Source organism: Papio anubis, chromosome 7 (assembly GCF_008728515.1).
Source record: "Papio anubis isolate 15944 chromosome 7, Panubis1.0, whole genome shotgun sequence".
NCBI lineage: Eukaryota > Metazoa > Chordata > Mammalia > Primates > Cercopithecidae > Papio > Papio anubis.
This window is the reverse complement of record NC_044982.1, coordinates 96,057,861-96,082,363: the sequence shown is the minus strand read 5'-3', so window position 1 is coordinate 96,082,363 and position 24,503 is coordinate 96,057,861. Positions and strand designations below refer to the sequence as shown.

At 38.9% G+C, this 24,503-nt stretch overlaps 1 protein-coding gene across 10 annotated transcripts in view; it reads left to right on the top strand.

Moving 5' to 3' along the window:
- CHD2 (chromodomain helicase DNA binding protein 2) overlaps positions 1–24,503 on the top strand; it is a 146,456-nt gene that overhangs the window by 49,039 nt on the left and 72,914 nt on the right. For 8 of the 10 annotated variants that reach the window (XM_031668313.1, XM_031668320.1, XM_031668318.1 and 5 more), the window contains 10 exons: positions 5,710–5,817; positions 8,056–8,196; positions 10,103–10,236; positions 11,419–11,644; positions 12,965–13,065; positions 14,366–14,410; positions 14,579–14,757; positions 17,427–17,551; positions 22,169–22,385; positions 24,222–24,311. In XM_031668313.1, coding sequence (XP_031524173.1) covers positions 5,710–5,817; positions 8,056–8,196; positions 10,103–10,236; positions 11,419–11,644; positions 12,965–13,065; positions 14,366–14,410; positions 14,579–14,757; positions 17,427–17,551; positions 22,169–22,385; positions 24,222–24,311 — 1,366 coding nt within the window. Of the gene's footprint in view, positions 1–5,709; positions 5,818–8,055; positions 8,197–10,102; positions 10,237–11,418; positions 11,645–12,964; positions 13,066–14,365; positions 14,411–14,578; positions 14,758–17,426; positions 18,130–22,168; positions 22,386–24,221; positions 24,312–24,503 lie in introns of those variants that run through there. The other 2 variants (XM_031668317.1, XM_031668321.1) reach the window with 2 other exon arrangements.

The window sequence follows — 24,503 nt, the reverse complement described above, 5'->3', positions numbered from 1 at the left end:
GTTCATGCCATTCTCCTGCCTCAGCCTCCCGAGTAGCTGGGACTGTAGGCATGTGCCACCATGTCCAGCTAATTTTTTGTATTTTTCATAGAGATAAGGTTTCACCATGTCGGCCAGGGTGGTCTCGATCTCTTGACCTCGTGATCAGCCTGCCTTGGCCTCCCAAAGTGCTGGAATTGCAGGCTCGAGCCACCGTACCCGGTTACGGATATACTTTTGTCTAATTCATATTCCAGTTTTGTCAGTTGACCCAGTAAAGTCTTTCATAATATTTTTCCATCTCTACTACAGGATTTAGTTTAGGGTCAGTTACTGCAATTAGTTGCATGTCTGGTCTCTTCTTTTTTTTTTTTTTTTTTGATTATTATTATACTTTTAAGTTCTAGGGTGCATGTACACAGCGTCCAGGTTTGCTACATATGTATACATGTGCCATGTTGGTGTGCTGCACCCATTAACTTGTCATTTACATTAGGTATATCTCCTAATGCTATCCTTCCCTGCTCCTCCTACCCCACAACAGGCCCCGGTGTGTGATGTTCCCCACCCCGTTTCCAACTGTTCTCATTGTTCAATTCCCACCTATGAGTGAGAGCATGCGGTGTTTGGTTTTCTGTTCTTGCGATAGTTTGCTGAGAATGATGGTTTCCAGCTTCATCCATGACCTTGCAAAGGACATGTCTGGTTTCTTTAATTGGGAGCACTTTCACAGCCTTCTTTTGCTTTTAGGACATTGATGTTTTTGAAGAATGCCGTCTTGCAAGGGGCTGTGTTCTTTGGAGAATTATAAAGAGACCAGTTACCCCCTCATGATGTGTATTAGGTTTTTTTGTTTTGGGATGGACTCTCACTCTGTCGCCCAGGCTGGAGTGCAGTGGCGCAATCTCAGCTCACTGCAACCTACGCCTCCTGTACTCAAGTGATTCTCCTGCCTCAGCCTCCCGAGTAGCTAGGATTACAGGCATGCACCACTGTGCCCAGCTGATTTTTGTATTTTTAGTAGAGATGGGGTTTTACCATGTTGGCCAGGCTGGTCTTGAACTCCTGACCTCAGGTGATCCACCTGCCTCGGCCTCCCTAAGTGCTGGGATTACAAGATGAGCCACTGCGCCCAGCCTTTTTTTTTTTTTTTTTTTTTTTTTCAATTAAAGAGACAGGGTTTTACTCTATTGGTGCAGATGTGTGGTCATAGCTCACTGCAACCTTGAACTACTGGGCTCAAGTGATCCTCTTGCTTCAGTCTCCCCAGTAGTTGGGACTACAGGCATGTACCACCACATCCAGCTGTATTCATATTTTTAAAGCTTGGAAGAAGTTATATAGCACAATGTACCTGCACAATATTTAAAATTTTTAAAAATTAGTTGGCATCGTTTAATTGAGAGACGGTGCATAACAATCTGTGTTTTTAGCTTCTTTTGAGAAAATTTGGTAATGCCGGCTCATGTAACAGTGATGGACCAAGAGTTCTCCATTTTGTTCTCATCTGGCCCCTGTGAGTATCTTGAGATTGTATCTCTGACTTAGAGTCATACAAACAAAACATTGAATTTTATTTAACCAACTCGTGCTGTTTTGATTGAACTCTTTTTTTCGTGCATTACCTGTTAATGTTATCCAAATTTGCTCAATGTTGTATAAGATTTTTGTTGACTCCTCGTCCTGATGGTTTTGTTTTGTTGTTGTTTTTGAGACAGCATTTTATTCTTACTAGGTGGGAGTGAAGTGCAGTGGCACATTCACAGCTCCCTGCAGCTTTGACCTCCTGGGCTCAAGTGATTCTCCCACCTTAACCTCCTGAGTAGTTGGGACTAGTAGGTGCATACCACCACACAAGGCTAATTTGTTAATTTTTTGTAAAGACTGGGTCTCACTCTGATGTCCAGGCTGGTCTTGAACTCCTTGGTTCAAGCCATCCTCCCACCATGGCCTTCCAAAGTGCTGGGATTACAGGCATGAGCCCCTGTGCCTGGCCCTTTTCCAGTGTTTTGAATTGGAGATTGTCACATATCTGTAACACAGTGGAAGGGAATCACTGTTAGCCTCAGATTTCCTATGATCATTGGAATTTTTATGAAAGGCATCCTTTCTTGGGGAAATCTACTGAAGATTGAAGAAACAAAAGTAGCTACTTCCCTCTTTTCCAGATGTCTTCTAAGTGGAGGAAAAAGGAGTTTTCTTTTTTACAGACAGTTAATAGCAAACCTTACCAACTCTTGGTCAAAGTTCTGGCTCATTATATTTAAAAGTAGCTTTTGTTCATTTCCTACTTTATAGTTGATTAGAGTTGATTTGTCTTTCTTAGGATTTGTGTCTAGCCAACCACCTTTTCCCAATAAAGGAAGAAAATTACATACATTTAAGTTGCATTTTGACTTTTTCCATGTCTGTTTACATTGCCTTGCGGCCTTTTGGCTAAATCTTGGTATTTTTCTCCCTAATTCTCAAAATTTTGGGAAAAATTTAGTTGAATTTTGTGTTTTTACGATATCTAGGGGATTCTGTTAATGGCCTCTTAAGCTGAATATTATGTTTCCTTTGGTACACATTTGTGTGTGTGTCTGTATTCTTTTTTTTTATTATTATACTTGAAGTTGTAGGGTACATGTGCACAACGTGCAGGTTCGTTACATATGTATACACGTGCCATGTTGGTGTGCTGCACCCGTTAACTCGTCATTTACATTAGGTGTATCTCCTAATGCTATCCCTCCCCCTCCCCTCACCCCACGACAGGCCCCGGTGTGTGATGTTCCCCTTCGTGTCCAAGTGTTCTCATTGTTCAATTTCCACCTATGAGTGAGAACATGTGGTGTTTGGTTTTTTGTCCTTGTGTTAGTTTGCTGAGAATGATGGTTTCCAGCTTCATCCATGTCCCTACAAAGGACATGAACTCATCCTTTTTTATGGCTGCATAGTATTCCATGGTGTATATGTGCCACATTTTCTTAATCCAATCTATCATTGATGGACATTTGGGTTGGTTCCAAGTCACATTTTTTTGCTCACGATCTTGTATCTTAAACTATCCTTTATTGTAGCCTGACTTACAATGTATGGCTTAGTGGTGGAGTCTTGATAAGATTTGTATTTTATAAGAGGCCAGTAATGTAGGAGAGGACAGCAGTTTCACATGTGGGAGAGCCTTATACATCTGTAGGGATGGGAAGTAATTTCTTTGTAACCTGCTCAGTCACTTTTTTCACTTCACCCATTCTTCACAGTGACTTAGTATTGCTGGTCCTTACTATCTTTTTTCTTGTTCTTGTAAATTAAAAGGAAACTTGAAAGAATCCAACCAGTTTCAAATATACATACACACATACTTAGGCCTTTTAAACGCTGAGTTTTTCAGATACTCCTAGGATGTGTAAGCCTGGCTTTAATGTTTTCTGATTCTTTGGTCCTCAGTGAGTTATGATTGAGAGTAGCAGGGCTGAGGGTTGGTGATAATGGCCAAGCAACTCATTTCCTCACTGCACTTCAGTTTCCTTCTCTGGGAGGAGAGCTTCGGGCTAGTTGATTTGCTAAGTTTTTTTTTTTTTTTTTGCATTCTTATATTGGGAGATTCTAAGTCTCCCGATTGTTCATAAGTCTAAATCTGTAATCTAACTGGAAAACTCTAGCCTCAACACATCAATTCTCTGTGTTTGCTGTCTCCCATACTTGTAGAAGTGGACCTCATTGGTAGCCCTGGTTTAGGTTCTCAATTCCTGGGGGAGATACGGTAATTAGAATTTATTGGTGACTGTGGATCTTTCTTGTCTGAAGGAATAGCTGTTCATATTCTTTCAAGCATGCTTCTACTTGTCTCCAGTGTGACTGTGTAAGCACCCTCTGAGGGGTAAACTGTTGTGGACTTGATCTAAGGGAGACTGCAGACTCATGTGCTGGTCTCCCACTTACTGTAAACATCTTCCTTTCTTCCTGGTGATCACCTTATATTCCTTGGATTCTTAGCAAACATTTATTGTACTATGCTCCGGGGAAGCAGAATTAGACCAGTGTCCAGAGTGTATATACGAAGGTCTTTGTTTTAAAGAGACTGAAGGATATTAGGCAATACTAACAGGCCTTTCTGTCTTACCAGTAGCACCCCTACCTGTCTGACTGACTGATTGTGCATTCTTTAATTAATTTTTTTTTTTTATCCTAACAAAGAAACATCTCCATTTGCCTGACTTTGGCTAATCTCTGGTACAAAGTCGGAACAAAAAGGCTTGGTGTACAAGGAGCCATCTGCTGGAGAAATGCATATGAAAACACGCAGTGCTAGTAGAAGTTGAGTAATATTCATAAAAGCGCTCCACCGACTGTCCATGGGAGGCCTGAATTGTTGTTTTTTCCCCCTAAGGTCTCTACCAATTCAGGTATAGGGTGACTGTTGTAGCTTTTAGGAAGGTTCTCAATCTACAGATCAGCTACCTCCTTTTAGTAAGCTTTCACTGTTACTTTGACCTGTTCTCCCATGAAGAATATTGATTTGACTTTGCAGTTCTGTAGCTATTGTCTTTAGTATGACCTCATTCCCTATAAAGTGACCCATAGACAAATTGGTATTGTTTTATTTACAGAGAAACCTCAGGCACTTCTCTGTCAGTTTTTTTCCTAGGTATTTCATGCCCAGCAGCTGTTTACGTTTCTTTCCTCTTCCCTGCAGGTGAGAAATGAGTGAGGTCCCTACAATATCTTGTTTGATTTTCAAGTAAACTAAAACTGTTTGGGGTAGTAGGACACCTGTAGGTTATGACTCTTTCAAGCCTTCTAAGATCTCAAGGAGCAAAGGAACATCTACTGTATCTAATAATAAAAACTACATCTGTAGCTGAACAGATTATTTAGTTATATGATAGGTTTATTGTTGAAAAATAATTTTAGGGACTGTTTCCTTAAATGTATTCTAAAGACTTACAATATCTAGTATAGTGGTTCTCAGAGTTTCTACCCGGTACCAACATTATTTGAATTTGTTGAAATTCATATTTTTTAGGCCTCACCTGAGACCTACCGCATCAGAAACTCTAAGGACCAGAAATTTTTTTTGTGGGGGAGGGGCAAATGGGGGCAGGGTTTCGCTCTTATCACCTAGGCTGGAGTACAGTGGCAAAATCACAGCTCACTGCAACCTCAAACTCCTGGGTTCAAGTGATCCTTCTGCCTCCTTAGCCTCCTTAGTAACTAGGACTGTAGACATACTCCACCAGGCCTGTCTCAATTTTAAAATTTTAACTTTAATTTTTGTAGAGAGGTGTCTTGTGTTGCTCAGATTGGTCTCGAACTCCTGGACTCAAGTGATCCTCCCGCCTTGGCCTCCCAAAGTGCTAGGATTACAGGCATGAACCATCTCACTTGGCCCAGAAATCTTTTTTAACAAGCCCTTTAGGTGGTTCTGATACATTCTAAAGCTTTGGAACCACTGATCTTGTGCATGTTGTGGTTTCAGTCTTGTCAGTAATAGCAGTAAATTAAAAAAAATACATATATATCCATTTTTATTTATTTTTGTTACTGGAGATAAAATAGGAGTAGATATTATGTAGTCCAGGAAGGATCACAATTCAAGTTTAAACGGAGCTAGAATCTCTCTTAGCATATCTGAAATATGCATGTTCTGCCCTTTGGATAGTAACATTGAAATTGGTTTTGTTGGATCATTTATCTTGAAGGATTCTTTTAGAAAAAAATTATTTTGTTTTGCTTTGATCGCAGAGAAAAATGGAAACGGGAACCCTCAGAAGATGAACAGGAGCAAGGCACCAGTGCAGAGAGTGAGCCAGAGCAAAAGAAAGTAAAAGCCAGAAGACCTGTGCCCAGAAGGTGCACTGTTTGCTTAAAATCTCTACTTCTGGATGAGCTTAATCTGCCATAGATTGGGAAGGATGATGTCGTGCTAGAATGAGAGCTTTAATGAGATACATTGTGTTTTGATTCTGGGTTTTAGATGTCTGTGGTTCACTTTCAGCCAGCCTACACTGCAGGTCTTACTGATTGTTTCTTCACAGACTAGCTATCATGGGGAAAACATGTCTTCCGCTTTTAGTAAAACTCCTTATATGTTTGGCCAGGGTACAGTCTCTTTTTGGGAGAACAAATTGTTTAAAACACTGTTTGCCTGGCTTAAAGCATACTTGAGTGGTTTATTACCTTGTTCATAAAATCTATATAACATTAAACAAATATTCTGATTGTGTAGAGAAGGAGGTAGGCTGAAATAGCAGCAAATTATGCTAATTTTTTTTTTTTTTTTTTTTTTTTTTTGAGACGGAGTCTCGCGCTGTGTCACCCAGGCTGGAGTGCAGTGGCGCGTTCTCGGCTCACTGCAAGCTCCGCCTCCCAGGTTCAGGCCATTCTCCTGCCTCAGCCTCCGAGTAGCTGGGACTACAGGCGCCCGCCACCACGCCCGGCTAGTTTTTTTGTATTTTTAGTAGAGACGGGGTTTCACCATGTTAGCCAGGATGGTCTCGATCTCCTGACCTCGTGATCCGCCCGCCTCGGCCTCCCAAAGTGCTGGGATTACAGGCTTGAGCCACCGCGCCCGGCCTTAAATTATGCTAATTTTCGATAAGACAGATGGCAGCCTAAGATAGTGATGACAGGAAAAGGGAGTCAGAAGACAGACAGGCCCCAGGAAAAATTACCTTCTTATAGTATTGCTTAGAATGGGCTCAGCAAACTATGCCCTTTGGGCCAAATTTAATCTAGCACCTATTTTTATATGGCCTGTGAGCTAAGAATAGTTTTTATAGGTGAACATTTCTAATTTACAGTTTAAGGATAGAGAGCACTAAATTTGAACTCCAATTAAGTGAAATGTTATCCCCTCAAAAACAATTCTGTTCTCATTGGTAGATATATAGCAGTAAATGTACTTGATTATTTCATTTTGAATTTTATAAAAAGTTTGTGAAAATTTATTTTCTTTCATTACGTTAAGGACGTTTTGCCCCATTTTGCCTCTTGGCTGGCAGAGCCTAAAGTATTTACTCTCTGGCCATTTACGGAAAAAGTTTGCTAACCTCTGACCTAGGACATTGTGCTTACCCCCCAACCCCAGCAGGGGAATTTGTCAACTGAATTTTATCTTATTTTATCTCATTGTAAGCTTCAAGACTGAAATGTCACACCAGTTCTGTCTTTTAGAATTTTACTCATTATTTATTATATCCTTTATCATCTGTCTAGGTTTGGTTATGAGAAAGGTATGGGAGGTATGAGAGAAAGAGATAATAAATGTGATCATGAGTTTTCATTTCTCTCCCTCTCTTACTACTTTCACCTTTTTATCACTGATGGAATATTTGGGGATTTCCTTATGTGAGCTTCTAGACTGTGGCTTTCAGTCCTGGCCATCTCCCTGGTCTGTCGAAGTTAATTCTGTGACAGGGCACACAGTCTCTTAGGTAGTCTTTATGTATAGTTACTTCTTGTGCGTTGCTTTCTTCACACAGATAATAGCATCCTCTGCTTCTTGTTCTGTAGGTTTCTTTATCCTGGAAATCCTTTCGTATTAGTATACAGAGAACTCTTTTTTTTAATGAGTACATGGTACTGTTTAGTTCCTAGTTGAAGAATATTTAGAGTTTTCTTAATGTTTTGTTATTGCAAATAATACTATAGTGAATACTTTATTATACCTGTTTAGGTGTATATCAGTAGGATTAATTCCTACAAGTAAAACTGTTAATTCCTACAAGTAAAATAGTTTGATAGCTATTTCCAATTTGCCTGCCAAAGAGATACTACCATGAACAAAATGCTGTGTATGTGTTTTTATATCACGTCATCCTGATGAACATTTGTGAAATATTCACTTTCTTTCCCATAAATGATTGAGGATTATCAGCATTAGAAAGAATGACCCTCCTGTTGAAAATCCAAATTTCTAGTGAATTAGAATTTCAGGGAGTAGGGCCCAAGAATATGCATGTTTAACATTCCCCAAGTGAAATGTTACATTCTGAAGTATGAACCACTGCTCTGGGAAATACTGTAATATAAAGTAGACACTAAATGATAGAGTGAAGACTTAGCTTTTTGTTTCTCTTCTCATTTTAGAACAGTGCCCAAACCTCGTGTTAAAAAGCAGCCTAAGACTCAGCGTGGAAAGAGAAAAAAGCAAGATTCTTCTGATGAAGATGATGATGACGATGAAGCTCCCAAAAGGCAGACTCGTCGAAGAGCGGCTAAAAATGTTAGGTAAGTTGTGCCCCAGAATGTTTCACTGGTGCAGTGTGATAAAGTAGTTGGTTAGAGTTTGGTTCTCATAAGTTCGGGGTTGTGCACTTAATAGATAAAAATAACAACCTATGTCCTGAGGTTGTTTTCAGAAATCTGGTTAGCTTTCTTGCAAAAAGAATGGTATTGAGCCAAGGGGAATATGAAAAGAGTAGCAATAGCTCATTTGAAGCCTTTGTTCCTCCTAAAGAACCACCACAAGTTCACCTCCTGTCCAACGGTGACTTAGTGGCATTATCTTCATTTCGTAACTTTTTTTTCATTAAAGATATTTGGATTATATTTCTACTTCTGAATTGCTCTTTTGAGTCACAGACATTTTTCTGAGGTTCAACTTAATGTGTTGCTACTTGAATCTAATTTTATCAAGTACTAATAGGATATGAAGCATTAATAGGAATTATTATTAGTGAAATAGGTCAGACACAGTGGCTCATGCCTGTAATTCCAACAATTTGGGAGGCCAAGGCAAGCAGATTGCTTGAGCCCAGGAGTTTGAGATCAGCCTGGACAACAGGGTGAGACCCTGTCTTTACAAAAAGTAAGAAAAAGCCAAGTGTGGTGGCAGCATGCACCTGCATTCCCAGCTACTTGGGAGGCTGAGGTGGGAGAATCCTGGGAGATGGAGGTTGCAGTGAACTGAGATCATGCCACTGCACTCCAGCCTAGGTGAAAAAGCTAGATTCTGTCTCAAAAAGAAAAAAAAAAAAATGAAATAAAGAAACAGATATATGCAAACACTAGTAGTTTACTTTATAGAAATCAAGTATTTTTTTTTTTAGATTTTACAGATTTCTTTTGTTCTTCTTGGAGATGGTGAAAATGAATCCTAGAGACATTCATAACTTATTCAGTGTATCCAGTTAATAATTCCAAAGCTAGGTCTAGGCTTTGAGTATGCTAGTATATAGCCTAGCACTTTTTCTTACTATAACTGTACTACATCCAGGATTGTTTTTCTTTCTTGTGACTCAATCATTTGTTGTTAAATGGGAAGTTACATATATATATATATATATAGAGAGAGAGAGAGTTATATATGTATATATATATATTTTTTGAGACAGTTTTGCTCTGTTGCCTAGGCTAGACTGCAATGGCACGATCTCGGATCACTGCAACCTCCACCTCCCAGATTCAAGTGATTCTCCTCCCTCAGCCTCCGGAGTAGCTGGGATTACAGGCGCCTGCTGTGCCGGCTAATTTTTGTATTTTTAGTAAATACGGGGTTTCACCATCTTGGCCAGGCTGGTCTCTAACTCCTGACCTCGTGATCCACCTTCTTTAGCCTCCCAAAGTGCTGGGATTACAGGTGTGAGCCTCCATGCCTAGCCAGTGTTTTTCTTTTTCATTTTGTAAACCATCAAGTACTTGTGTTGAAGCTTCCAACAGTTTGGGAATACTTAAATTTCATATTCTTGTTACTGGGAGACAACAAACAGGGTTGAAATTTTTAATTTTAGAAATATTGCTTCTCTTTTTGCCTGATTAAATGGTAGTACATTTTTTCTTCCATTATGCTTTTTCTTCTTTTGTGGTAGTCTGCTTTTTTGCATAATAATCTGATACTAAAAAATGAAAAAAATAGAAGTGTCCTTATAATTTTCTTTATCTTGCTTACACAAATTAGTATAAATATAGCATTTTTATTTTCAAATATGAGTTAGACTTCCTACAGTTGCTTAGGAGCATGCATCAGCTCTTTAGGAAAAAAAAGCAAGCTTTGAACCTACCAAATGGCAGATCTATAAAACAACATGTTTTTGGAACCAAAAGGGTATGGTTTCTTATTCTAGTGATACTTATGTGTGGCAGTTTAATTCTGAAGAGATCATTTCTCATTTATTCAGCATTATTCCTCTTGCAGTTACAAAGAAGATGATGACTTTGAGACTGACTCAGATGATCTCATTGAAATGACTGGAGAAGGAGTTGATGAACAGCAGGATAATAGTGAAACTATTGAAAAAGTCTTAGATTCAAGACTGGGAAAGAAAGGAGGTATGTGTATTTGGGGAGCAAATTGCGTTTTATATATGCTCAGTAAGGCTCAGATTTTAGGTATTTTAGCTCTGATGTGATGAATTTTAGTCTACTGCTGTATTTGTTATGATATGTAGAAGTCTTTCTGACTCAGTGTTTCAGAGCTGAGGACAAAGGAATGTGTCCACTATGTCTTTAAGATTTTAAATTAAGCTAGTATAGATAAGTGTCAATGTCTTATAAAGCAGTGATATAGCAGAGATACCTGCTAATTCACATTAAGCAAATCCATCTTTGGTTATTTGTTTCTTAATCTCCTTGTGAAAATACCAAACTGGTTAAATAAATATTTTGGTACTATCGACGATTTTTAAATACTTAATTTAGATATCTCATAACTAAGTTGCGTTAAACTTTCGTAAAGGAAATACCAAAATGCTTTTTCTTTTGGCTTTTTTTTTTTTTCTTCATTCTGTCTTCTGTTGAGGTTAAGAGAGTTAACAGGGGCCTTCGAGTAGGGGAGGTTGGAGGAGGATATTTTGATGTTCTATCCTTAGTCTTGGAGAGAGGGATTTGTTTTACGAGTTAGTAAGGGACCAAAACAAAAGGATGTTACTGCTCTGTTTTTATTGTTTTGGGATAAGGGATTTCTTTTTTTTTTTTTTTTTTTTTGAGACGGAGTCTCGCTCTGTCGCCCAGGCTGGAGTGCAGTGGCGCGATCTCGGCTCACTGCAAGCTCCACCTCCCGGGTTCACGCCATTCTCCCGCCTCAGCCTCCGAGTAGCTGGGACTACAGGCGCCCGCCACCACACCTGGCTAGTGTTTTGTATTTTTAGTAGAGACGGGGTTTCACCATGTTAGCCAGGATGGTCTCGATCTCCTGACCTCGTGATCCACCCGCCTCGGCCTCCCAAAGTGCTGGGATTACAGGCTTGAGCCACCGCGCCCGGCTAGGATAAGGGATTTCTTTGATTTCACCTGCAAAATTTGGAATATGTAAAAATTGGGTTTACATTTTTAAAATACTTGAAATTTGTGATTGAGTCCATCCTGTGCTGTTTGTGAGTTTGTACTTATTTCAGGTTGGACTATTTTGATGCTTCATCCAAAAAGGGAGTCTTTAGAGAATTGCTTTCTTGGGAAACTTTTTAATATCTAGTGTAATATACTCTCTTTCAAGTGTACTTAATCCTTTTGCAGCCACTGGAGCTTCTACTACTGTATATGCGATTGAAGCTAATGGAGACCCTAGTGGTGACTTTGACACTGAAAAGGATGAAGGTGAAATCCAGTACCTCATCAAGTGGAAGGGTTGGTCTTACATCCACAGCACATGGGAGAGTGAAGAATCCTTACAGCAACAGAAAGTGAAGGGCCTAAAAAAGCTAGAGAACTTCAAGAAAAAAGAGGATGAAATCAAACAATGGTACATTTTCCATCATGGATTAAAGAAATATATTTGCAGCCTGAGGGAAGGGGAGGTTTTAAAATAATGCATGGAGATCACAGCTATCTAGAATCTCAGATTTTGCTTTGATCATCTAAACATGGAGCCATTTACAATTCTATTTTATAAGATTGTGACCAGAAGATACTATATTTTTATATACGATTACCAAGTTTTTGGAGTTAACTAGCTTATGGAGCATTATTCACACATTCTTTAATTTTCACAATAAATGCATGAGATTTGTACTGTTATTACCCGTTTTATAGATGGGGAGAATATGGCACACAGCAATTCTGTGGGTGGACTCAGGATTTGAATTCTGACACCCTGAATCCAGAGCTTATTCTCTTAAGCACCTTGTTATTTTCCTGTAGTTAGGCTGGGATGGCTTAGATGTAAAGAATATTCTGGAACTCTCTGGGTTATGATACAATTAAAACTAATTCTGGTTTTATACAATTTGCAGAAATGATGTGAAGGAGATGATTAAGTAACTAAAACTGTGACAGTCCTCGTGTGTTTAGTTTACTTACAGCCTTGAATGTCTGGGTGTTGTATATGGGAAATATGTGGAGCTATACCACACACAAACCTAAACTGGGTAATAATGGTATCAAGTTCAGCCTGAAGATATACCTGTCTGTGTGGTGTGATCAGCCTATTTTTGTGTGTGGAATGTGGACAGTAATTCTGGTTTTATTACTGTGCAAAATGTGCTACTTTAGTAAATTACATGTTTTTCCTTTGACTCAAAACTGAAAATATGTACCCCTTAGATGGTGGGGTAGGCTTGTAAAGCAGTTAGAAATTTGAAGTCCTGTGAAATACAATAATTCTAATGTTAAGTTGCTGCTGTTGTCATCTGAAAAGTTTTGGTACTAAGAATAACTAGTTTTCCAAAAGTCGTGTTTAATCAATCCTAAAACCCATACATATATGAGAAAAGGCATAGTTTTATTTTCCTGATCTGTTTAGATGTGTGAATTTGTCACATGAATCTATCACATAAAATAGTTATTTTTAGGTCTCTTTTTAAACAGGACACATCAGAGAAGCAGGTAACTGGTATATCCTTCTATGAGTGTAAGGTTTTCAGTGTTTTCTAAAAGTGTGTGTGTGTGTTTTTTTTTTTTTTTTGTAAAATCTCTGGCCTAATTACTAGTAAAGATTACTCAAGGGGCAGATGTGAGTAAAAAATAGGTTTTCTTTTCCACCTTTGACTTTTGCTTTGATGTATTGTGTGTGGATCCCCAAACTTTAGTTTACGTGTACTTTTTCTGTCTGTCTGCCATCCAGGTTAGGGAAAGTTTCTCCTGAAGATGTAGAATATTTCAATTGCCAACAGGAGCTGGCTTCAGAGTTGAATAAACAGTATCAGATAGTAGAAAGAGTAATAGGTAAGTCCATGGTAACTCACTTCAGCCATGTTTGAACTCAAGGAATAATGGCTTTTGCTTTTGGGAGTAATGTAAATTTAAAAAATGCACTTTGGAGACTAGACAGGTCCTAGATTTATTTTAAAGGAAAAGCTAAGAAGATTGGCTGGTAAATTTGGATGTGGGGGATGAAAGAAGGAGGTGTTAAGTATCATGTCAAGATTTTCGGCCTAAACATGTAGAAGTATAGAGGTACCATTTACTGAAGTAGAAAAATGAAGGGAAGAGCCGATCATTGCAGTGAGAACCGAGACCTTAGTTTGATATTTGTAAGTTTGATTTACTTCTTAGTCATCTAATTGGAGAATATAATGAAGGCTGCAGCATATGTGAACCTGGAGCTTAGAACTCTTAGTCTGGGCTGGAGATTTAAATTTGGAAATTTATCAGTATTTAGGTAGTACTTAAAGGCTGAGATTGAACAGGATCATCAGAAATAGAGTACCACATGGTAAGAAGTAGTATGAGAGCATTTCAGCTTTTGGAAGTCAGAAAGAAGCTAGCAAAGGAGACTGAGAAAGAACAGTCAGTGAGACAGGAAGAGAGCTGAGAGAGAGTGGGTCCCTGGAAGCCAAGTGATTCACATAGCCAGGAGGGAGGAAATGCTGTCAGTCAAGGACGATTAGGACTGAGACTTGATCTGTGAATTTGGCACTGGTGAAATGCATCCATGGAGTGGTGAGGGTGTGGCTAGGGTAGGTTCCAGAGAAAATGAGAGGGGATAGCAAGTATAAACAACTCATTGGGGGAGTTTTCTTACAAAGAGGGACAGAGAAGTGGAGTGTCAGCCTGAGAGAGAGATGAGAAAAATAATTTTTTTTCTTCTTTCTTTTTTTTTTTTTTTTTTTTTTTGAGATGGAGTCTCGCTCCATTGCCCAGGCTGTAGTGCAGTAGCGTGATCTTGGCTCACTGCAACCTCTGCATCCTGGGTTCAAGTGATACTCCTGCTTCAGCCTCCTCAGTGGCTGGGATTATAGGCACTCCCCACCCCCACCACGCCTGGCTAATTTTTGTATTTTTAGTAGAAACAAGAGTTTCACCATGTTGGCCAGGCTGGTCTTGAACTCCTGGCCTCAAGCAATCTGCCTGCCTCGGCCTCCCAAAGTGCTGGGATTACAGGCGTGAACCACTGTACCCGATCTTTTTTTTTTTTTTAAGGTGTGAGGTGGTAGAATCTATTTGCATTCTTATTCATAGAACCTAAACTGTTTCATTCTTCATTGTGTTTATAACTTTTCTGTCTTATTTTGTATTTGTTTAGCTGTAAAGACAAGTAAATCTACATTGGGTCAAACAGATTTTCCAGGTAAGCAAGAAATTTTATTTATAAATGTTCAACATTTCAGAACAGTGTATGTTTTGCAGATTATTTTCTTTTGCCACGTGATGTTTTGTTGATTATGCATAAAACAGAGTGTCATTTTTCACTTTTAATTGACAGTTGCTAATCTATAAATTTTTTTATATGAAATAGCTCACAGTCGGAAGCCGGCACCCTCAAATGAGCCTGAATATCTGTGTAAATGGATGGGACTGCCCTATTCAGAGTGTAGCTGGGAAGATGAAGCCCTCATTGGAAAGAAATTCCAGAACTGCATTGACAGCTTCCACAGTAGGAACAACTCAAAAACCATCCCAACAAGAGAATGCAAGGTATGGTGATGGTTGGCTTTTGTTTTTTCAGGGAGAAGATATACTGATACAGAGGATTGGTCACATATGTGCTGAGAAAATATTACAAAATGAAATGGTGATTGCCATTTTGAAGTGAAAGAAGGTGACTTAAATGTGACATTAAAGCAAAAGCAGAGAATGAATTATTTCATGGCTTTGTTGACTTCTTTAATCTTGCAATTTACATAGTTAGAGATATTTTGGAGAGTACTTAAAAGGATTTAGACACTTTTATTTTATTATTTTATTTTATTTTGAGGCAGAGTTTTGTTCTGTCGCCCAGGCTGGAGGGCAGTGGCACTATCTCTGCTAACTGCAACCTCCGCCTCCTGGGTTCAAGTGATTCTCCTGCCTCAGCCTCCTGAGCAGCTGGGATACAGGCACGCACCACCACTTCCAGCTAATTTTTTGTATTTTTAGTAGAAATGGGGTTTCACCATGTTGGTCAGGCTGGTCTCGAACTCCTGACCTCAAATGATCTGCCCACCTCGGCCTCCCAAAGTGCTGGGATTACAGGCGTGAGCCACCATGCATTGGCTCACACCTATGGTTCCAGCTACTTGGGAGGCTGAGGTGGCAGGATCGCTTGAGCATAGGAGTTTGAGGTCAACCTGGGCAAGATTGTGATACCCTTTCTGGGAGCAGGAAGTGATATAATAGGTGAGTATCTTTGAATTCTAAGAAGTTAAATATATAGGCTTATTTGCTAGATTGACTGTATAAATCCTTTCCTTGGAATTTATTCCATCAGGAAAGTGATGTGCTTGCGTCCTCAGTAATAAAATATCAGACAAGTGGTATGTCTCTAGAAGTTGACATTCATGTTAATGGCACTAGAATTCTATCTGTGAAAACCAGTATTTAATTGCTGGTCAAAGAGTGTGATAGGGAAAATGTGATCAGAGAAGCACCGATGTAGAAGTCTCTGAGCTCCAGTGTTCATTGAATGGGTTTTAAGAGGAAGTTGTGGTTCTCGAGCTGCCTCTGGCCCTTGTGTAATGGATTGGTGCTGCTGGCTGGACAGACAAGAGGGGGGCCCAGGGTATTGCCCTCCCATGGAAGGTATCAAGAAAAAGATTCTTGTAGTGGTAGTTCAGTAGGAGACTGCTAGACTCCAGGGGTGAGGAGAAGAGGAATGATGTTGACAAGTACATCAAGGTCAAACTGTGTGTCTTGGCTACCTCGAAGGGTATTTTGACTTTATCTTCTAGGTATTGGTACTACTGAGTACAGTGGCAGTATGAAAACGGTATTTTATTTAGAAAGCTTCATCTAATAGCAGTATATAGGAGACTCTGGAGTAAGTAATTATTAAAGCCAGAAGGTCCAGCCAGTAAGATGTCATCGAAGTCCATGAATGAAGAAGTAGTGTGAGGACAAGGGAAGTAACAGTGGCATGGAAGGAGTGGATGGGAGAACAATTATGGGGTAGATTTGGTAGGAATGGATGGATGGCTGGATTTTGGAGAGTAAGCAGTCAGATTCCATTCACTGCCAGCGGCCCTCATAGGAGAGCTGAATATATCAGTAACCTTATCAAATACTCTTATTAGGATGATACTTCTCATAATGTACCCTATAGAGCACTAATCTTCAGAGAAATGTCCTCTGAAAAAAGACTTCTGGCCATGTAACTTTGGGATACATCTCTGAATAAATTTCTCCTGTAAATTCACACTATGGACACACATTTTAGACTTTGAAAAGTCATGAGTAAAGAAATTTGTTTAACTTTTTCATCGGTTGTTTCCTAAACTGATTTGGCCACAGAATCCACATTTTTATGCAAACCATAGAGGCTGACCTCACTAGAATGCTACCCTTCAAGCCTCTGGGGCTGAAAACCTTCTCTTCAGAACCTTGTTGTTTCTGAAGGGAAAACCAAATTCACACAATTTAAAGGGTTTAAGGTAGATAGGCTGCATTTCTGAATTTACAAATCCTGTTATGGTGAAGATCAACTGCGTTTAGCATATGACAGCTGGAGGCAATGTTTTGTACTTTTTAGAATAAGATAACATGAAGATAATTGTTTCTGAAAATAGGAGACTCTCACTGCCATATAATAGAGAAGACATAAAGTGCTATTTAATGATATTCATAGACTTATTTCTGGAAAGGGACAAGTTAACTAAAAATATTTTGTTTGAGGATGAACCAACTCTGGCTTATGGAATATAAACCATAAGAAAGGGGTGATGGAGTGAGCTGGTGATTCACACATGAAATTTACATTTTTGGCCAGGTACAGTGGCTCACGCCTGTAATCCCAGCACACTGGGAGGCCGAGGCCGGCGGATCATGAGGTCAGGAGATTGAGACCATCCTGGCTAACACGGTGAAACCCTGTCTCTACAAAAAATACAAAAATTAGCTGGGCATGGTGGCAGGCACCTGTAGTCCCAGCTACTCTGGAGGCTGAGGCAGGAGAATGGCGTGAACCTGGGAGGCAGAGCTTGCAGTTAGCTGAGAGTGCGCTGCTGCACTCCAGCCTGGGTGACAGAGCGAGACTCCATCTCAAAAAAAAAAAAAAAAAAAAGGAAATTTAGGTTTCTATGCTTTGATGCCGAATACGTGAATTGTGACTAGCATTTTAACATAGTACCAGTAAGAAAATTTTCTTTCAGACTTGGGCTTTTGTTTTTCAGGCCCTGAAGCAGAGACCACGATTTGTAGCTTTAAAGAAACAACCTGCATATTTAGGAGGGGAGAATCTGGAACTTCGAGATTATCAGCTAGAAGGTCTCAACTGGCTTGCTCATTCCTGGTGCAAGTAGGTAGAAAAATATGAGTGCAGTTTTCCTTACTGTTTCTGTCTTCTTTATTGTTAGATGTCAAGAATTCTTTTTTTCTTTTTTCACACCCTTGTTATATCTCAACCAAGAAATCTTTACACTGCATATTACAGAAATAAAATATGATTGAGAGAAATCCTTCCTGGAAATTTTTATGTATGTATAATACCATTGTATTCTGATATAAAGAATACTTTGTTATTTCATTATTTGGTGGGTAATTTGTCATAGCCAGAAACCTCTATTATCATGTTACTCATGAGTGTAAATAGCAAGTTAAGTCACCCAAATCTTTAATGTGGGAGGAGTTACTCAGGAGGAATAAGAAAATGTCTTTTTCACATGTATTTTCTTTCTAGGCCAGGCAAACTTTTAAGTTAATTTCCTACAGTAGTGCTGTAGAGAATGTGATTCCCCTCCCTTCACCCCACTCCCTACCTGTATAGACTGTAGGATTATCCTGTTCAGAGGAAGGTTGAACCTGTGAAAGTATCCTTTTTATAATGATACCACATTAATCTTGGGGGGGGGGAGGCAAAAAAAAAAAAAGATGAGACAGTGATAGCACTGGAGGTTTAAAGGTACATTTGGGAAGTACTTACAAATTTTCTTCACCAATTTCAAGTAGTTCCTGATTACTAAGTGCTAGGTGTTAGAAACAAATGCTTGTTCCTCAGTGCTGAAAAGAAGAACTAGTGCTCAAGGAATTTTCTCAGCAAGGTGATTTTACTTTCTGCAGAAAGGGTGCTTTTCAGAAGCCTAATTGTCATGAGAGCACACTGAACAAAGAAAAGCAGAGGTTTTTATCCCTGACGCATTGAGTCCTTACTGTTGTGTCCTGTCTCCATTGGCTGGAGCTGGACCGCACAATCTAGACGGAGTACGATTGGCCAAAAACACAAAACTTTCCTAAATAGGTAAATGCACAGTGGAAAACAAAGGAAAGGGGTTGTTTACGGGGAACTAGGAGAATAATAACATTTCCAAATAAGAAAGAGGCGTAGACTGTAAGCCAGGAAATGTCTGGGCGTGTTCGGACATTTCTGAGCAGGTTATAGTCCAGAACAGATAACCCGTTTTAAAGTACAAGGACATAGAATGTACTTACTCCCTTACTATATTTAACAGCCACATAGGGCTTAACAAAGGAAGAGTTATTAGCAAAAAGCAGGGAAGCTTGAAGGAAGTTAATTTTTAAAAGAAACTATTATTTCTAACACTTATTATTTATTCTTTAACAAAAGGGGAAACTTTGAAGAGGAACTTTTTACTTTTCACATAGGGATCCATTAGTCCTTGAGAATTTAACAGTGAACCAATATAGATGTATTTTGCTGTCCTTACAGAACATGCAGTGTAAGAAGTACCTTTAATGCCTACCCACACACTTCTTTCTCGAAGTGCTCAATTAAGTGCAAGCTCTTAATGTCTTTAGTATTTTATAGTAAAGTAAAAAATCCTTATTTAGAATTAAAAGTACAGGCCTGGGCAACATGGCAAAACCCCATCTTTACCAAAAAATACAAAAATTAGCTGGACATGGTGGCACACTTACGTAGTCTCAGCTACTGGGGGGCTGAGGTGGGAGGATTGCTGGAGCCCAGGAAGCCAAGGTTGCAGGGAGCCATTTTCTTTCTTTTTTTTTTTTTGAGACGGAGTCTGGCTCTGTCGCCCAGGCTGGAGTGCAGTGGCACGATCTTGGCTCACTGCAAGCTCCACCTCCCAGGTTCATGCCATTCTCCTGCCTCAGCCTCCTGAATAGCTGGGACTATAGGTGCCCACCACCACACCTGGCTAATTTTTTGTATTTTTAGTAGAAATGGGGTTTCATCGTGTTAGCCAGGATGGTCTTGATCTCCTGACCTCGTGATCTGCCCGCCTCAGCCTCCCAAAGTGCTGGGAATGCAGGCGTGAGCCACTGCGCCCGACCTCAGTGAGCCATTTTCTCACCATTGCACTCCAGCCTGGGTGACAGAGTGAGACTTTACCTTAGGAAAAAAAAAAAAAAAGGGACAGCTTAAAAAATATTTTTTCCCCTCAATGCTGAAAGGAAGGTTTCTAGTTATAGAGATGCATTTACAGTGACTTTTTCCAAAGTGAACCATCTCCTACTTTTTATCTGATAAAATCTAATACAATATTTAATACTCAGTTATGAAAATTAGGTGTCTTGAGAAGATTGTTTGAGAATGTGGGTTTGATATAATGATTCTGAATTGCTTAAAAATGATTTTTTCTTTTAGAGGATAATGGGACCTAATTCATCTAAATGACAGTTATAAAGTTAGATGAACTTTAAGGAATTTTCCATAAAATAATCCTCATTTTATATTTGAGGGCTCTTAGGAGCAAAGGTGCCACGTACCCATCCAGAGTTGCATGGTGTTTTGTGTACAGTCCTTGGCCAGCATTGTTTTAATTTTTAATTTTTAATTTTTTTTGAGACAGAGTTTTGCTCTGTTGCCCAGGCTGGAGCGCAGTGGCAAGATCTTGGCTCGCTGCAACCTCCGCTTCGCAGGTTCAAGCAATTCTCCTGCCTCAGGCTCTTGAGTAGCTGGGATTACAGGCATGCAACACCATGCCTGGCTAATTTTTGTATTTTTAGGAGAGATGGGGTTTCACCATGTTGGCCAAGCTGGTCTTGAACTCCTGATCTCATGTGATCTGCCCGCCTTAGCCTCCCAAAGTGCTGGGATTACAGCTGTGAGCGACTGTGCCTGGCCAGCATTTTTTTACTTTAAACCAAAGGAATAAAAATCAATTGAAAAGGACCCAAGCACCTGTTAAGCCCTGGTCACAGGAATGTTACATTACATAATGTGCTATTTTGGTCTGGTTCCAGAAAAACAGGTGAATCAGTTCAAACCTACTTTAGTATGTGTATGTAGACAATGGCATTTTCTAGGGGCAGGAAATATTGGAGAAACTTAACTGTGCTTCCTCCTCAATAATATTGAAAAGGTGAAAGAAATGAGAAGGAAGTTACTCAAAGGAATATACTACATCTAAACTGTATAGAAAATTAGGTGTACCTGAGATGTATAGGGGTATGGCTTCATCATTCTCCCTTATTCAAGTGTGATCTTCTTTGTTTCTGTATTTTACCCTTTAGCTATTTTGTAGAACACAGAAGGTATTTTTAGAAATTGCCTCTTTTTGGTGAATTAAACGTCTTGTTTTTTGAATCAGTTAGGTTGCCTTTAACCTGTAAATTACTTTTAGTTCTTTCTGATTTGCTGATTAAACGTGTATTATATATACAGCAAACTTTCAGTGTTCTTATTTTCAAGAACCTTTTAATAATGTTTTCAATCTGATGTCTTACATGTAATCCTAATTTCCTGCCAAATGACTATGTTCTGTTTCCCAAATATATTTTCTTAACTCTGGCTGTTTCTTCAATTTTAAAATTTTTTTCTTAGATATTCTTTTTCCATTAATACCCTGTTGAAATCTAGCCCATTTTGTAGAGTAGTGTTTCTCAAACTGTGGTTTAATGTAGTGGTCCCCAAACTTTTTGGCACTAGGGACCGGTTTCATGGAAGACAATTTTTCCACAGACTGAGGAGGAGGGAGGGGGATGGTTTCGGGATGATGCAAGCACATTACATTTATTGTGCACTTTATTTCTATTATTATTACATTATACTATATAATGTAGAATCAGTGGGAGCCCTGAGTTTGTTTTCCTGCAACTGGACAGTCCCATCTGGGGGTGATGGGAGACAGTGACAGATCACCAGGCATTAGATTCTCATAAGGAGTGTGCAACATAGATCCCTCATATGTGTAGTTCATAGTGGGGTTCATGCTTCTATGAGCATCTAATGCCATTGCTGATCTGACAGGAGGCAGAGCTCAGGCACTAATGCCAGCAATGGGGAGCGGCTGTAAATACAGATGAAGCTTCCCTCGCTCACCTGCGGCTCACCTGCTGCTGTGCAGCCAGGTTCCTGAGTGGGGTGTCCCTGGTCTAAGGAATACCTGAGTCAGAATCTCCAAAGGTGTTTGTCAGCCCTTTTCCATATAGTCTTATTTAGTAGATCTAGGGTAGGGTCCACAAATATGATCTGTAGCCTACCCCTGCCTTAGGCTAAACTGTATTTAAAACAAGAGCCATACACCTATACATAGAGGTCTAGGAAATAGTGTATGTGGCATTAAACAACCCAGTGGTATGCAGTGGAATGGGGTAGGCTGGCCATAGGATTCACGAGCAGTGCTGATAGCTTTCTCTATTGATGGAGTCTAAGGTTACATGCTTGTCTTCACTTTTTACAAAGCTTGTCTTCTCTGTGATAAAAGATAGCCTATGGAAGGTGATGTGAAAAGCCTAAAGGTAAAGAGTCTGACAAGGCTTTCATAGTAATCCAAGTCTAGATAGGTCACTTGTTATTCTGCTATTTTTGGTTTCTACTTTCTTCCTTATGTCGAAAGCTGAAGTAATTGCAGATGAGAGGAAATACAGTTGAGGCTTATGAATGACACCTTGCTCGACTGTTATTGTGAAGCATTGGTGTCATTGCTATTTATGGACATTCTGTGTTTTGGTGAACTAATGATTTTTTTGTTTTTGTTTATTCTTTTTTCTGCAGAAATAACAGTGTAATCCTTGCTGATGAAATGGGCCTAGGAAAGACCATCCAGACCATATCATTCCTCTCCTACCTGTTCCACCAACACCAGCTGTATGGCCCCTTTCTTATAGTCGTCCCTTTATCCACCCTCACCTCATGGCAGAGAGAGTTTGAAATCTGGGCACCAGAGATTAACGTAGTGGTTTACATAGGTGACCTGATGAGCAGAAATACGGTGTGTAAACAAAAAGAGCTGGGATAGAATCTGTGTTATAAATGTAATTTGAAAATTGACTTGAAGCCTTTAGTAGATCATTAGTAAAGTTTTTGGTTATTATTCTGATACCGTGCTATGTTCTCAATATTAGGAGGTGTATCTATCACAAAAGTGCAACTCAGATGTTCTTTAACAAATATGTTTACTATTTAAAAAGCAACAGGAGTTTGTGAGTGGGAATCTCTTTTAGCTGGGTTGCAATATTAAATTTTTCTTCTCTCTGCCCTTTTTACTTGCTTTATATGAGATAATATGGAGTTAATACTTTGTGTAATATTAATATTTTTGCTATCTCAATAGACATTTACTGAAAATAAACATTCTTCGAATTTGTTTCTTAATTTCTTAAAACAGTGAGGTTGCATAACTTACAAAAAAGGAGTAAAAGTAAAGGAAAATAAGCTATTTTAGGGCTCTAGAAATAAGAATTATTTTAATAGGTTACCAAACTTTATTTGGGCATCATGAATTTAGAACACAGTGACTTAAGTTTATCTTTGTTTAGCAGATCTTTTCTTTATAGTAACTTTTTTTTAAAAGCACCTGCTGTGTGCTAGATGTTGCGCTGGGTGCCTTATGTATAATACCTGTAATCTTCATGATAGTCTTCAAAGTTGATGGCATTCTTTCCTACTACTGATGAAGAATTGACTCAGAGTATCTTAACACGTGCCCTAGCAAGCAAGAATGTGGCAGAGCTGGGATTAGGACACAGGTGTATCTATCTAGTCCAGAGCTTTCCTCTTTCATCACTGTATATAAACTATTTCTGGAAAATTGCTTGTAATAAGAACAAGCCATCAGCAAGGTTTAAACATTTGAGTTGCATGTTGTAATCGTATATTTTCATGCAAATTCAAATTTATTTTTAGTAAATAGTTTCATTAAAATTGTGTAACTTAAACGCTGGCTGATTTCATTGGCCTAATTTTGAGTTTCTAAGAATATAGTTTTAGCTTGTTAAATCATTTGTTAACCATTAAAGAAGAAAAAAGAGAAATTCATAGGTTTACAAAATAGCTTAAAGCACTATATTCCAAAAATGATTGCAAACAAAGGAAATGAACTGTAAAAAATTGTAGTCACAGAAGTTTTTGCTATCTCCAGTTCTCCTTTTCTTTGTTCTTTTTAACCCCACTCGGTGGTGATCACCTGCAGGCACTTACTGTCTTGTTCTCCAGTTCCTAACTTGACAGCCAAACTGCAAGAGCTTTGTCATGAGTCTTCGTGCTTGCTAAGTGTCCAATTATACTTCAGTGTGAATGTGCTCATCTTTGTGTTCTTTTACATTGACGTTATTATACGTATTGTATTATATTTTGGTCTTATAAGCCTCCCTTTTTCTTGGACACATCTCTTTGGTCTATGGTTGATGAAATTCCAAAGGTTGGAATTTGTTTTACTTGTTAATGTATGTATTTTCCTATTCAAAAAGTAAATAAATTGCATTTTAAAAGAAATTTCTAAGGATATGGGAGATCCCTTGTTGAGTTCAAATCACCAGGGTTTAGTAGCTGATGAGGTGCATTTTCTTCATTAGATGTGTTTCTGGGGGCCAGTTTCTTCTGATTCTGGCAATAAAGCTTTTGCTGTTCAGTGGTCAGTGTTTGAATTCTAACTCTTCTGCTTTATAGTTTGGTTGCTTAGGTCATTTTAGAGTGTATGAGATATTCATTAAATTCTATTCCGATTTATTTTTTATTTGGCATGTTTCTATTACATCGATCACAACACTTACGTGATATAGAAAGGTAGAAGCAGAAATTATGTCTTAATTATGTTTTTTTCTTATAGATAAGGGAATATGAATGGATTCATTCCCAAACCAAAAGATTGAAGTTCAACGCACTTATAACAACATATGAGATCCTCTTAAAAGATAAGGTGTGTAATTAATATCTACAAGGCTAAATCTTTTCCACTGTGACTTGTCCAGATGTTAGGGTCTGTTACTTTTCTGTGGAGCATGTTAAAAATAAATAAATACATGAAAGTTAAAAATAAAAAACAGTGGGTAGGGTCTGTACCTCCTACTTGCCATGTTACTTTTCTCTTATTTCAAAAAGTAAGCAAATG